Source organism: Tyto alba, unplaced genomic scaffold, assembly GCF_018691265.1.
Source record: "Tyto alba isolate M040663 unplaced genomic scaffold, T.alba_DEE_v4.0 Super-Scaffold_42, whole genome shotgun sequence".
NCBI classification, from domain to species: Eukaryota; Metazoa; Chordata; class Aves; order Strigiformes; family Tytonidae; genus Tyto; species Tyto alba.
The window spans coordinates 17052145-17067817 of NW_024881318.1; the positions used below are offsets into that span (position 1 = coordinate 17052145).

General features: G+C 35.0%; 1 protein-coding gene across 1 annotated transcript in view; it reads left to right on the top strand.

Annotated features, from left to right (window-relative positions):
• Positions 1–15673, top strand: part of SLC1A3 (solute carrier family 1 member 3) — a 65438-nt gene that overhangs the window by 15628 nt on the left and 34137 nt on the right. The window contains exon 3 of the mRNA XM_032992235.2: positions 5702–5839. Coding sequence (XP_032848126.1) covers positions 5702–5839 — 138 coding nt within the window. The remainder of the gene's footprint in view (positions 1–5701; positions 5840–15673) is intronic.

The window sequence follows — 15673 nt, forward strand, 5'->3', positions numbered from 1 at the left end:
CTAATCTTTAAGATAAAATAAGTAAAAGTAACAAAAAAATCACAACACTCCCCCCCCCCCCAAAACAAACAAACAAACAAAAAAACCTTCTGCAGTATTTAGTTATTGAATATTTAGGTTAGGTACCTAGTATTTAGGATGAACAAAATGGTTTCAAAGGGAACATACCTCCCTACCTACATAAGGAAAAACAGAAAGTAAGGAAGGAGTGAGTGATATACAAGGCAGGTGGGCATCGGGTAAGGTTCAATATAAAATTATGGCAAAAAAAGATTAAAATCAAAAGCATGCAAGGGAGTCTGTGGTTCTTGTGGCAAACAAAGAAAGAGATTAAGAACAATTGTGATTTTGTCAGCAACTTGAAGTATTTCTTATCACTAGAGAAGTTATGTACTGGTTTGTCTCAAGTAAATACAGTTGCAGCATTATCTGAAACTGGTTGTTAGAAGGAAAGGTGTCAGAACAAAATGGTAAATTAAGCAGAAACAAATGACCCAAAGAACAAAAGTATTCATTCCAGAGCTCTGCAGGAACTTAAGAATGAAATGCTGTTGCAGCTAACAAAAATATACAATGTCCCATTAAACTAGTAGGAGCCTGATTCTCTTACTGGCTCCAGCCCAATTTCTATTATAGAACAAAACATTATTTGCTTGCTGGTTACAAGGTTTTCTGGAAGAGCACTACTAGCAGCTGTTACTTCACTGCATCGTTCTACTAGTTTAGGGTATTCTTTTCCAATTAAGAAGTTTTCTATTTCCTGCTAGAAAAAAAAAAGTAAGTCTGTACCTCATCTATTAAAGACATAACTCTTATTGGTGTGTTCTGTCTGAACTGGCAAATGCCAACATGGAAAAGGCAGCTCCTGTATCATCATTAATATACCACCTCATAATTTCCTCTTGAAACATGCTTGAGTGATTTTTTTATCAATTAAAAATTAAAACTCCTAGATTTATTTATTTTCTTCATGAAAATACAGCAGAGAGAATGGGAAACATAAAAAATATTAACTCCAAATAATGGTATGGTCTTAATTCCTGTGTGATTCTAAAATAAGATAGGAGACCAGGAGCTCATAAGGATTCTTTCTAAAAACTGAGACTTATTTAACAAAACTTTGCTATTGTTCAGTTAAAAGCGTCATGCCATCTAGGAGTTTCCTTATTCTCCTAAAATTCTGAATTATTTGAAGTAATGAAAAAAACCCAATCCTCTCTCTTTATTAAATTTTTGTATCTAATTACTCTAAATAGGCCAAGGAGGAAGATAGATTTAAACTTCCCTAAATTTCTAAATGAGTAGATCTGGGCAAAGCCCTATCTCTCATCTTCTAAGAGTTACGTTTCTTTCTTTTTTTATTATTTTTTTCTGATGTGGTGTTTTAAACCCATGTGTAGGTGTGCAATCTATTTCACCTATGAAACATAAAGAATCATGTGAAACAGCTCTCTACCTTTATGAGACTAAGACATTTTGTAATACAGTCAAGAACTTTATTTTCTTCATGGAGGATTTTAAAGCTCATTTTCTAATTCAATTTGGGAAATTATATATAAATTGATGATACTCTGGTAGATCACTACAACAATTTCTTTTTGTAAAAAACAACTGAACAAGAAAAAAGAACTATTTCCATAACAAACCTATTCCTAAAAAATTTAGTATTACAGAAGTATTAATTTTTGTTTAGCTGCTTCAGACCCTCATTTTAATGCTCATTTCATCACACTTTGATGTTAGGCCATTTAAGAAACTTTATATAGAAGGTTGCATGGTTTTTAGCAATTACAGGTATACCCATGGTTTTTAGAGCCTGACATGAAGACTTCATTATTTCCTTTCTGATACTGCAGCATCTAAGAAGTGAAAACTCTAGGCCATTCATCAATGTTGTCTTATTTTAGGAATAAGCAATCCCAAATAATATCCACCATTTTTGCTGTTTCCATCCCATTCTCATCGCTGTCAGAATTATTCTTACCTTCTGCTCCTTTCAATTTTTAAACCCTCTCCTCTCTGTATTCATACAGATTCAATTTTGAACGTCTAAGTTGGTATAAAAATGTAATAAAATTGTTTAGTTCAAAGATTGCTCTGACTGTCATCAGGATTATCTGCAAATCAAGTTTTCCACAAATTTGACTATATCACTGACAAGAACTCCTCAAAAATCTTTTTATAACTCTAATCTGATTTGCTTTTTCATTATGAACTGTATAAACTATTCAGCAACGTGGATCTGTTATACAGCTATACACATGTATAGAATCCAGCTCCTTAACTTAAACAAGCACTATTGATTTTTGTCCAGAAAAAGCCTAACAAATTCTGTGGACAAATCTACTCTCTGCAGTGCAGAAATGGTACACCACTTACAATTTGAGAAGTCAGGCTCTGATAGCGTTGATTAGTTGTTCTTTTCTGTTACAAAGGGTAGACAGAAACCTGCAGAACAGGTTGTGTGAGCTTGTTTCACACAAGGCTTTGTTTCATTACAATTTTCAGAATTAATCAGAAACTTGAAACTTTTACTGAGAAAGGCCAGCTCCAGTATTTGATCTTCTCAGTCTTGATTGTGGAGGGTGCTAAGCATTACAACTGTTATCACACACAAAGTCGTTGACGGTGGTTGAAGTACTGAACACTTTCCATAGGTTTAGTATATCCTACCAGGTCTTCTAAATTTTATTTTGATACTTTGTCTGTTTTAAAATCATCATTGTATGCTGTTATGTCACTATTTAAAACCTGTCAGTGTTGGTTCTGAGAAGTTAATTCAAAGAAGTCAAAGCTGCCTTGCCAAGTTTGAGTTTTCTGTTCCAAGTTCATAATTTTTGTTAAAAAAACTTTGCCAGACAAGATGTAATACCCAATATCTAGGTATTTAAACAGAATGGAACAAAGTTTCATCTCCGTATATTCTAAAATCAGGAGAGACTGGTAAAATCATGTTGTTCTGCTTTCATTATGACACACTACAGTGAGGAAATAAGTTGCTTAAATTGTTTATTGTTCTGCTAAGATCACTATGTGAACACAGTTAATTTTCAGAAACATCTGAGGAGCAGCTACTATTATACTTATTTCACAAGTAGTGAAACTGAGTCAGAGAAAGGTTCTTATGGCTTAGTGGCTTAGGCATGACTACGTATAAATTAATAACAGTGATAAGATTAAGGCTGAAGGATTAGTAACTATCAGTGTTGACCCAGTTCACCGGAATACACTAACAGGGCACATTTTTTCCACATTGCAGAAATTCTTTTTGCAAACTGCAGTGCTGGGCAACCCTGTAATTATGCACAGAGCACTTTAGGGGAAGAAGAAAAAAAAAAAAAACAAACAAAAAACAAAAACATTTTTGGCTCAACAGGTTTATATGGAACTTCAGAAACTTACTCTCACTACCAATAATATTACTTCAAACAGCCATCTGCTCAGGCCCTGATTCTCTCTTAGGCCACTTTGTGCTGCTTGGACAGTAGTAGCCCAAATAATCAAGCCCTTGTAGTATAGTGTAAGGACTAGTTCTTATAGCAGCCTCAGAAACCCTTACTAAATTCAGTGAGGCTTTGTACTAGCGCATAGATTAATTCATGTGGAACTAATTGCAGGACTGTAGCCTAAGTAAGAAACTGGTCTAGCTCTATTTGCTTGTTATCCAGTTGTCAAAATGTAGTGCTCATTAACTGCAGAAACAAAGGGTCCAGATGGATTCTTTATATCTGAGAAATGTGTTTCCCATATGAAAAGAAAATAATGAGTAACATTGCAGTGGAATTTAAAACCTTATTGAAAAGAAGTGAAACTCTGAGGAAGTTTTAATTGAGAATAATTCAGAGGCCCTTCCTGTATGAATTTTATGATCTGCTTTTACCTAAAAAATTAAATTATGCAAAATGCACTTTGACTACCTGAGTCTATAGAACATGAATGAGACTAAAACAAATGCCTTCTAGCCCCACTGCTCTCTTCTGTAGTGTGAACTCCATGATTGCTTCCAATTGTGCTCTAATCACTTTTGTCCCATTCTGTAACACTGAGATTTTTCTGTCTTACACAAGACAATTTTGGACTCCTCTAACTTAACCAACCTGCTGAAGTCCCTAACAGCATGATCAGACAGACAGGGGTCACAAACGTGAGAGTTATAGCTTGTTGCTTACATCAGCAGATGGCAATAAGCTAGTGTAGGAGGTATAACAGCATATTTTAGCTAGTAAAATTTGGCATGAAGATACTGTCTACTGTATGGATGTACCAATCTAAACTCTGATTTAAAAAAAAAAAAAAACAAAAAAACAAAAAAAACAAAAAACTGCAAAGTGATTAAGAATTAGAATTAACAAAATGTTCAATGTTACAGAATTTTCAGGATGTACCCAAGTTCTAACATAAGTAAGGGTTCTAACAGAATTGAGCTTTAATGCCCTGCTGTCTAACATCACTGAGGATGCAGTTTCATGAAAAGTTTTAAGTCTGATTATCTGCCAAAAAAGGCAGTCCCACTCTTCTCCAAGGCATATTTCTAGCTGAAGTGAAGGTACCAACCAACGCTTGTGCAGCCATGCAAACAAATTACCTCAGGGAATGGATCTGGCTGAAAATTAACCCAGTAAAATAAATTCTTTTTGCAGCAGGATCAATTCTCTGATCCAACTTTCTATATAACCACAATCAGCACAAATGCCAGTAGTAGACGGTAGGGAAGAACACAGAGTCAGGAGTGGGAAGGAGGGATAGTTAAGTTTCACCATCTGCATGGTTAATGTGTTCCAGACAAAGCCATGTGTTGCCTGGTTGGATACTGAAGACCTACATCATATAGGTACCAAACCATTTAACATTCAAAATTGTAATTAGTTATGTCAATTAACCAAATAATTAACCAAATAAGCAAATGAAGTGATTGATGCCAAGTACAGGACAAAATCTACAAACTTCTATCTGAGAAGCTTAGGTTGCCACACGTCAGCCTGCCTATGGCTTCCATTTGTAAATATATCTCAAGGACGATTTATCTGTTCCCAGAAGATAAATGGATCCAGGCACTCCCTTACTCTACTCCCTCCCTCAGGCAATGAAACCCACCATACTTAATCATCCAGTAAGACCTTCCAACCCTGATTAGCTGCTTCTTTACAAGTGCCTGTGTTTCTGAAGGTATGCATGTGTAAAGCTACTTACTTCCCGATGCTGTTTTGCTGTGTAAAGACCTAACCTCAAGGGGATACTCAAAGATGCCTGTCCTGATTATCCCATCCAATCTGAAGCACATCTAGAGGATCAGGCCCCACAGAATAAGCAGACATGGACAAGACTTCTGAAAGTTGGTAGCTAGTATGCATATGCATTGCATATATGATTACACTCAGAATCCCAGAATTCAGAGCACCTGGCTGCAGTAGCAGCGACCGTTTCCTCTCCATTAATGCTTAAGATGTAGCTTTTACATTAATCTGGATTTATAAAAATAGCAGTACAAAAACCTTCTGAATCTGTTACAGTGAAAAATAATTTAATGGCTTCAGTAGGACTAGTCATAATAGTATTTGAGACAGCAAATCAGGAGTGCAATCTGGGACATAACCTGCACGTTACTATCAGATAATTCAAGTAAGCACTATACAGTTGTTCATGTTCAGATGTTATTACGACTTTCAAAGTGTAAGTCATGATATATTTTTCCTCTCTTCAGGTGTAATCCTCGGATTTTCTCTCCGATCATATAAGATGAGCTATCGAGAAGTCAAGTACTTTTCATTTCCAGGAGAACTACTCATGAGAATGCTGCAAATGCTGGTCCTGCCACTAATTGTATCCAGTTTAGTCACAGGTAAATAAATAAATAAATAAATAAAATAGAAAGTTTTGTTTTGTTTTTAATAAGTTTATAAAGATGCACACTAAATGTTTTTTTTAAAAATGAACATTCCATGTCCTATAACTGTTATAACCTGCCGAAAGAGGCACCTTTGCTATTGCTTTTAAACAATGTAACAAGAGGTTTGAATTAATATAAAAAGAAACTAAAAGCTGCTTTTCCCAATTCCAAGGCAATCTAACTGCACACCTTACTATATGTAGTTGCTATGAAGCTGTGTACTCCACTTTCTTGTTACTTTCTGAACAGATATTTCCTCCACTGTGTCCTATTGTTATCAAAGATAATGTATCTCAGAAAAATAGTTCCAAGATCCAAGAAAGTTTAAACCATTGATGATGGCCAATAACCCATGCCTATAAACCCAGATCTGTAAAGCATCAGTGCGCCTCCTAATTTTTAGAAATGGATTAGAAAAATTAGGTGGTAGATGGCATAGATTGAATAGTCTGGAAGAAAGTTCATTCCATCAATTCTGGTTTCCTGTCTTCTGGTCAGCAACTCTATTAAGCTTCAAGCCCTCTTTACCAAGTTGTTCTCTGGGCTAAAGTTATAACAATTTTTTATGATGATGTATGCCTTGTTATTCCATCTAAGTTTCACAGAAGAGCTCTCAGATTTGTTACGAATGTTCAGGATGTACCTGTGGTTAATTTATCTTATTAATTTTCTGAGGAAAAGAAAGCATGGACTTTATCTATCAGCAAATCAATGGTAAGGTTTGGAGAATTTAATCAAAACTGTCCATGGTGCAGTCCTAGGATCTAAACACCTAATACACTACTTTAATAGTCAGAGGATCCAGATACAATAAGCTGTTCTCTATTTCTTTGATTTTCAAATATTTTAATATTAAGATCTCCTCTAACAAATGCAAATGAGCATAGATTCCATCTTCACAGATACCAAAGATCCTAAGTAATTATATAAACTGTTAAAACAACAGCAGAAAACTAGGCTATTCAGTTACAAAATCATTTGCGTTCACATATTTCAGAAAGTAAAGCTTGTTTCTGTACACACACATTATATGGATACTGAAAGCTTAATGAACACTGAAACTAGAGAGAAATTTTAAATATTGTAGGGAAGCAGTGACAGGTTTTATTACCAACCAGTGTGTAATTCTGCTACATGTCATATAGCCTTGCTGTCTTATTGTCCCTTTCACCTGCAGAACTCCCCAGGTTGGCTGGACACTGATAGAAGAACTGTTTAAAGTAGAAAAGGAGAGACTTTTAGCTTTTTTCAGTGTTGGCTGAGATTGGCATGGCTGCTTTATTTTGCAGGATGAATTATTTCAGGAGAATTTATCTGCTCAGTTTCTTCTAACTCTTCATCCATATTGGTTCTCTGAGACAGCTCAAGGTAAAATAGGAAATTAGGTATTTGAATTCCTATACAAGTATTTGAATTCATTCTCAAAATTCTAAGTATGAACACTTTGTTCAGGTAAAGATCAGCAAAGCCACTCCAGAAAGTCACAAGCATCACAAGGAGCTGGACTTGTGATAAACAATCTCATTTGCTATATCACTAGTTCCCAATAGAGATTTTCTGATATACCAGAAAAATTAGTTTCCAACTAATTCTATTCCAGAAAGAATCTTCAATCTCTGGATTCAAACAATACTATTCTTTTTGATTACTTTTTTTTTTTTTTAATATAAATTCTTTGGAGTCCTTTATCCTTTTTTATTTTAACAATCATTTCCTTTATTATATAGAGGTTTTGGGCAAAGAGAAACCTTAGCTATCTACAAGATTTGTCTTATTATCATACAAGTACCTTACAATATTAAGTGGATTATTCTTAGCGTTTTCCTTTGAAGTAGAGATGGTAATTTTCAAGGTGAATAGCAACATTTTAAACTTCTTTAGTCAGGCAGAGAACAATCGGAGAAAACTCAGTGCAATTCAGAAATCATAGATATCATTATTTTTAAAAAACTGTTAAGTACAACAGGACTGTGTCTTTTTTCAAGGGATTAAAAGACATTTCCCAGTTTATTGCTGAAAACTGAGAAAACTTATCTACACTGAACAGTACCTCATTTAGCATACAAATAGTTGTTTGTTTTTTTTTTTTAAATTATCTTACATATTTGCTGCAAAACTCTCACACTGAAGTAAATGTACAGGTATTATTGAATATCTAGATAATAATGAACTATAAGCTTTACAGGTGTACTATTGTGAAATTTTATAGATGTTATTCACTTATTTTTTTTTTCTACACATTATAGGATAATTTGTTGAATACAAGTCTTATGCTTCTCCAGTCAGTCTTAAGACCACTCTTGGCATCCACAAGCCAAATCTCTTATTTCCTGTATTTTGTTTGAGAAAGCAAATTGGATGCCTCTTAACTAACAACAAAAAGATTCCTACAGGGTCTTGCATGCAGATAATATAATTGCTTCTTCCAATTATAAATGATCTGAATGAATATTTTTGCTGTTTGCAGGCCTGACAGTGTATCCCAGATATGATGTTCTGGGTTTCCATTTGTGTCTATGCAAGTTTGCTCAATATAACTGGTTATGACAATATCAGAACATATGGACTCTGAGGTATTAGAAATAGTCTGGGGATGATTACATTCCTTCGCAAATTTTGTGAATGTCAAAGAAATTGGAACAATAAAACCAAAGAAATAATTATAGAAGCTATGGGCTGTTACGTAAGTAAAAGATAAATTGAGAAAGTGAATAATTCTGCTATACAGTCAAACAGTTCTGATGGTTATTCACAGACTCTTGGGAAAATAAACTGTAACAGGTGAGATCAATGCAGTCACATTTTTATATAGCTGTTTTGGTACTTTCATGAAAGAAACAATGCAGAATCACACTCATGTTTGCCTTATGACTTACCATTATTGCACGTGTCTCAGACAGGTATCCAGTTTTCTCCATGAGATTCTGTCCTCTGATATGTATGTTACTAGACATGTACTAACATCTGCTTGGGAGAAAATAGAGGTTAGCTGCATAACTTTCACCAACTTTAACCATTTACAGGAAAATACGATTATATGAATATCTGTATTCTTCATCTTTTCTGGTTTAGACACAAGCCCAACTTCATACTCTATGCTGGTCTTTATTCTCTAGGCTTTCAAATGAGAGAACTCCTAAGTCAGCATTCCCAGTAAGTAACCCTTACAAAGTCAGAGGCAAAATTAAAGCACAGCACTTGGGAAGCAGCATAAATAAACAAAGAAATAGATTAATTTCCCATTTGGATTATTTTATGGCCAAATCTGACCTGAATTCTTATACAAACACACGGTTGACAATTTTGCTTCATTTCTGTTTTGAATTTGTTGCAGTTATAGGACTTCAAAATGTTTTATACCTTCTTATTTCATTATAACTCAAAGTGCTTGATATATTTATTTTAAAATCTGCATTGACCATAAAAGATATATAAAATAAGTATGTATGCATATGATAGCAATTCAACTCATCATGAAATAGGCAAAGATTATAAGATTTACACCAGCATTAAAAACACAATGTATTAACATTTTTTGAGCTGTTACAGCAAGATCATAATGAAATTAATATTCCAGCCCTTAAAAGTGGCCCACAAGTTTTATCTGGCTGTTTCAGTATTCACTGAGTATAAGGGCATCAGAGGAGGTATGTTTCCCTAACCAACTTATATATTTCCTGAAATCACGATCATGAAAACTATTTATGACCAGTCTTTATAAAAAGCATAGCTGAAGAATAACATTTGTAACATATATTAAAGCTAGAGAAATTTTATAAGGGTTATTTTCAAATACTTTGCACAATTCTGGTCATAGCTCAGATTCACAGACAGACTGCTTCTCCTTCCCAAAATTTTGGAAGTTTGGAATTCAGTTGTACAGGGACCACTGCTTTTAAATGCAAGTAAACTAAGATTAAATTCTGTGCATTTATTTCAAATATCTTTATCTGGTAAAGTATAGCAAAGCATAAAAAGCCCAGTCAAGATCTGAGACTAATTTTTGCTGCATATTGCAGAAATTGTAAGAAAATACTTTATTTGCTAGCATAAATCAAGCTGGGGAAAGAGAATGTAGAATCAGTGAAACAGGGAGGTCCGCTGTCCTGCCAAAGATACAGCAGGTCAGCAATAATAGAATCAAGCAAAGATCCCAATCATGAATGCCAGTACAATGCACTGTGCATTAGATGATAATTCTTGTCCAAATTGTTCATGGGAATAACACTACTATGGTACAAATTAATCTTAATCACATACCAGGATTATATGTGCAAGATTCTGTACAAACACAAAAACTGTGATTCTTCTTACACAAAAGATGGTTGTATAGTTAAGCAGCTTAGAAGACTGAGTATGGAAGGTTTACCTCAAAGAAGAAAAATATCTTACTATGTAGTTTGTAGTGTGTCTTTGTTTATATTCACTCCCCTTTCTAATTCAAATAATATCATTACTATCTTCCATGGATTCTGGAAGATACAAAAACTTCCCTGCCTCTGATGTAGCCTTTCACTAACAAACTGCAAAATTGACAATTGCAGGAAACACAAGTGACTTTCCTTTGAGCAGACTCAGAGACACAAGGTTTTGTCCCCAGGCTTTTCCAACGTGTTCATAGTATTTACCACTACAGAAACTACAGAAGGTGTTGACAAAGTGCAGAAAGATGGAATTTCCATGTGTGGATGCCTCTTAACTAGCCTCAGATGTACATATGATGCTTTTGATTTCAGCTATTAAAAGTGTGCAATGAATGGTGACCATGTTAAAAACAAGTAGTAAGGAACATGGTCTATTCTCTTATTCAGACAAAACCAAAGGCACACAAAGTAACTCATGTAATAAAACAAAACACAAGCAGACATCACAGTTAACAGCCAAACTGCAGATGGAATTGCTTGAAATTACCTATAATGAAACAAGGATAATATTCAAAGAAACAACTGAAGATGAAATAGTCTCCAAGTGGCTCCCTTATGTAAGTCAGGAAACACGCAGCATCTAGATATGAACAAATTCAACTGCTGAAAAGCCAAATTTTGCCCAAAGCAATTTATGGATGTCAAATGTGGAAAATGAATGCTGTGACATATTGTATAACCTTAGGCAAATCTTATTTCCCTTTTGTATCTCGGCTTTCTTTCTCCTTTCAGCTGTAGTGCTGGTGAAGTTGTTTTATAGATACTAGACAGAAAAGAAGATGACCATATATGATGGAAATTCGAATGGAGACATGTAGATTAAGTTGTCACAGCTCAGCAGATGCCAAGTATATAGATATTTTAGTTATATCACTGTAGAGATGGAAATAAACTTAAGCAAATTATTACAGCAAGAATGGTATAGGGGGCCATCACTGAGACAGTTGTTATAGAAATACTACACTCAAACTTACCTAGTGACTGCTTGCAATTAGCTATGATGACATCACCAATAATCAGGTATGCATAAATGGACCATATTGTTTCACTAGATACAACTGTTTAACAGGAATGTGTTACCCATGAAGTCAAAAAAAAAAAAATTATCCTGAAGTTAGCATATGGTGTAATGGGCCTAAACTAGGTTGTATGACAGGGAACTATGATAAAACAGCACAGCCTCCCACATCCAGATAGCAGCTGTACCCAGTCTTCTATAAATATGTAATTCTAGAAGACACTACAGTCTCAGGTTATTAAATGTAAGAAATTAGGTTTTATATTTGCCTTTCCAATACTTGGAACGAGGCAGTAAATGATCCATCAAGTAACTGGATGCAAATGTTATAAAATCTTATCAAAACACCTATCCTCTAGTAAATTATTAGTATTTTCATGTTGACAATTTTAAAGCTCTTTATTATTATATTAAATTAATAGCAGTAAACATAAAGAGCCAGAATTTTTAATTTGTTTATCCTAACCCCTCATATCAGAGCACACAATTGGAACACTCATAAAGAAACCTGTGCATCACCTCTTCAAAAAAGAGGCTGGGAATCCACGCTGTGTCTAAGTTTGTGGAAGCAGGAGTCACACTGCATGAAGTCTCTATGCAGTTCCAGTGTTCTCCTTTCTACTCACCGTCAAGTCTACTGTGGAAAAAAGTCTGTCTCTTACTACAAGGCCCCAGGTACTGTCTCATATCAGCCACAAATGTTTATGATAGTTTCAACAGATGGAAAGTCTCTCATTCAGCAAGATTCCAGAGAGGGGAACAAATACTGTGGAGTCAGCATTATCCTTCTCTCAGGAAGAAAAAGGAGGGGCCTAGCAGTGATTCTTTTAATTCATTCTCACAGAACAGACCTATAACCAGTGCCTGTGCAACATCTTGGGTACTCACAGTAAAGCTGGAAGCCAAAAATACTAACAAAAGTCAGTCTTGCTCTTCTGTGCTTTGGTTTAGGAAATATATCATTCCTGAGTCAGTTCACATAGTTCATGCATGAAAACTGAGAAACAATTAGGTGGTGTTTGTTCTATTTAGCTGGTCACCAGAGCAATTAACCCATTTTCCAAATTCTCAAAACTGAAAATTTTCCAGTTTTCCCAAATTCTCTGATTTTTGTATAGAGAAATTATTTCAGAAGTCAAAATAATCAAAACACATCAAATCAATGAAAAGCTTTATGCTGATCTTGACTGACTTTAGTTATAGGCAAAAGAAGAGAATTGACAGGTTCTCTATGAGTGAAGCACCTTTTGGATTGACAGTGTATTTGAGCTGCCCGTATATTTGTATTGGGAGCTTTCTACACAAAAACCCTGTAGATATCTCCTAGAGTAGTAAGCCTGTTATGAGTAATCAATCCATGAACATCCTAGGAGTGTGTTACATTTTTTAATTATGCCTTTCTTTTAATACATAAAATGTTATTTTTAAAGTAACTTACTTTATTTTTCAGGTAACTCTTTGATAACCCTAACCCTAATACATATAATTACTTTAAATACCTGCTCTTTGGTACCTGTATGACTGTATAAAATGAATTTCTATCAAGTTTGGCATATAGCCTTTAATAATCATCATTTAGACAGGCACTCAGTGATGAAAAACTTGGAACATTTTTATAGTGTTCCCCTCCACAGTCTTTAAGGAAATGTAGGCAGGATAAGTTTAATAATTATGTCATGTAATTCTAAAGTATTTTGGACAAAGCTTCTAGAAGCTAAAAAAATTAGTTTAAGTAGTAGGCAGATATATTTTGAAAAATCAATAGGAAAAAAAGGTAGGTTGGAAATATTCAGCACCTAGAAACACCAATTTTCAAGTTGAAACACAAAAAGAATTACATGCAGATTCAGTCTGTGCTGGCAATCAGTTTGACCATGCTTCCTTGAATATGTTTCCTGAATAAGTTTTTGCACAGAAGGTGCTCCAGGAGGAAATAAACTATACTCAGTTGGAAGTCAGAAAGCATTGTGCAAGGCATGGATGTTAGAAAATTGTAATGAAATGTCATAGATACTTGTACAATAAATAAAGTTTTTGATGGAACCTATTAATCAGAAAGTGCTATATATCTTAATCTATGCTAATACTAAAAGCAAGGAGCTACAGAAAGGATCATAAAATGAAAACAGAATTCACTTCTGAACCGTTTCTGAAATAACTTTGCAATAGGAAATACGTAGCAATCTATCCTCACAAGAGCCTGAGGGAACAATTCTAAGTGAACCTAGATCCCACTAAAAATGCAGTAAGAGCAGAGATGAAATTCCTACATATAATGACACTGTATATTGATTATACCTTAAAAAAGAAAACATAAGCATGATATGCAGCATCCAAAAGCAGAAAGTACAGAGCAGTATAGATTCTGAAGTCTTAGTCTCTGCAATCAGTAATGCACGAACAGTAAGGGTGTTCAAGAACAAAGTCAGCAATAGTTAAAGACAAATAAGCTAAAAAACTCCTCTAAAATCATTCAAGTTTGCTAGAAGCCCATAATTAAAGTAATCAAAATAATTTTATAATTAATTTTATAATTAAAGTTTGTATTTTGACAGCAAAATCTCCAAATTAATTTTATAATTAATTTCATAATTAAAGTTTGTATTTTGACAGCAAAATCTCCAAAATGCAAAGCCAAATCTCCTCAGCGTTTTGGGAATTAGGATGTTGAGAGCAAGCATTTTATTCAGGATATTGAGGACTGAACCTGTAGAGGACAATGTTTTTAATAACATTATGATCACATGGCAGATGAACTAGAATGGTGCCAAGTGCAAAGTGATACACCTGGGAATGGGGAACATGCTACACCTATACTACACCAACCACAAGCTCTCATTAGTACACAGGCAAGAGGTCTCAGATTCACTGTGACAGTCTGGAGAAGGTGCCAGGGCTTATTAGCAGAATGGAGTTCTAGTGAAACGCAAGGAGGGATTAAACAGACTACGACATTTTTGGCTTGAGAAAGACACAGCCATAGAAGATCACCATAAAGGTCCACAGAAATCATGAATCATTTGTAGGGGCTTAGATGGAGTAACTATTTATTATTATACCTCATAATTATTTTTCATAATAAAGGAAACATGGGGTATGCAATTAAATAAAGTCAATGATGTCTGTATCTGTGAACTCTCTAGTTTCATTATGCAACTATTAACTTCTGGCTTGTGGCACTGTACAACACAATTTTAACTGTGTCCTGTGTGAAAAAGTACTTCCTTTTCTTTATTATAAATTCTTAAAATTAATTGCTGAATTTTCTACATGCTGTCCTTCAGCCATGTATTTGGATTATAAACTTCCATAAGGCAGATCCATCATCTGGAGGGAGAGATACTGAATACTGGTCTCTTGATAGCACTGCTGGATGCCCCCCACCTGTGTTCTGAGGAATAGAGAAGAAGTCATTGTGCACCCCAACAGCTACAGGACTAAAGCCATAGGTCTGGGTTTCATTAAGAGGTTGGGTTGTCTGGAAGAGGAGGAAGGCTGCCCAGCTAATTGTTCATCCTAGTATCTGGCTGCATGACACAGCTCTCACTGGTGATGGAGGACAAAAAGAAGAAGAGACACTTGGGACAGAAATCTAATGATTTGTTGAGACTACAAATATAACTAAGGATCAGCAACATCTGGGATTTGAGCTTCATGTTAGAGAGTCACAAAGCAGACCTTGCATCAGCTACAATTCCTTTCATCCAGACACTCCTGTTAGTGCATCTTTTTTCTTTACTTTCTCTTCCAGGCTGTTTCTGAATATATTCTGTATCCTCCAGTTCAGACCTTGAGAAATGAATGCAACAAAATATAAACAATGCTGTTGTATATGGATGAAGAGTCTCTCAAAAGATACCACTGCAAATATTTAAGAGCTTGACTGGTTGGTAGGAATTGCTATTCAGTTGTGTCATAGTTCCTTGTCATAGTTCATAACTTTTTGTAGAGATGTGGCTAGCACAGAGCAAAATACTTTTTCCTTATTCCTTTTTTATAATGTTGTCTCCAGATGAGTGCCTGAAGCAGCCACGAACACAGCAAAATGTTTGCTGAAACATACAATCTCCTTACAGAATTGCCAGCCTTTTTTAGTTGGGTGGAAAGTCTCTCAGTGTGAACTCTTTTAGGCTCACACTGTCAGATCTGGTTTTCTTCACAGAAGTGAGTCCAGGGTGCTGTTATACTGCTGAAGTTTGATGTAAAAACTCCTGTAACATACCACCAGTCCCAGAAATTACTGTTTTTTGTGGTGATGGATTATACTAGAAAGCATCAGTTTTGTCTAGGTCTGGGCATACTCTGCCACCTCTATGCACTGCCTCAGATACTTTACTTGGGCAG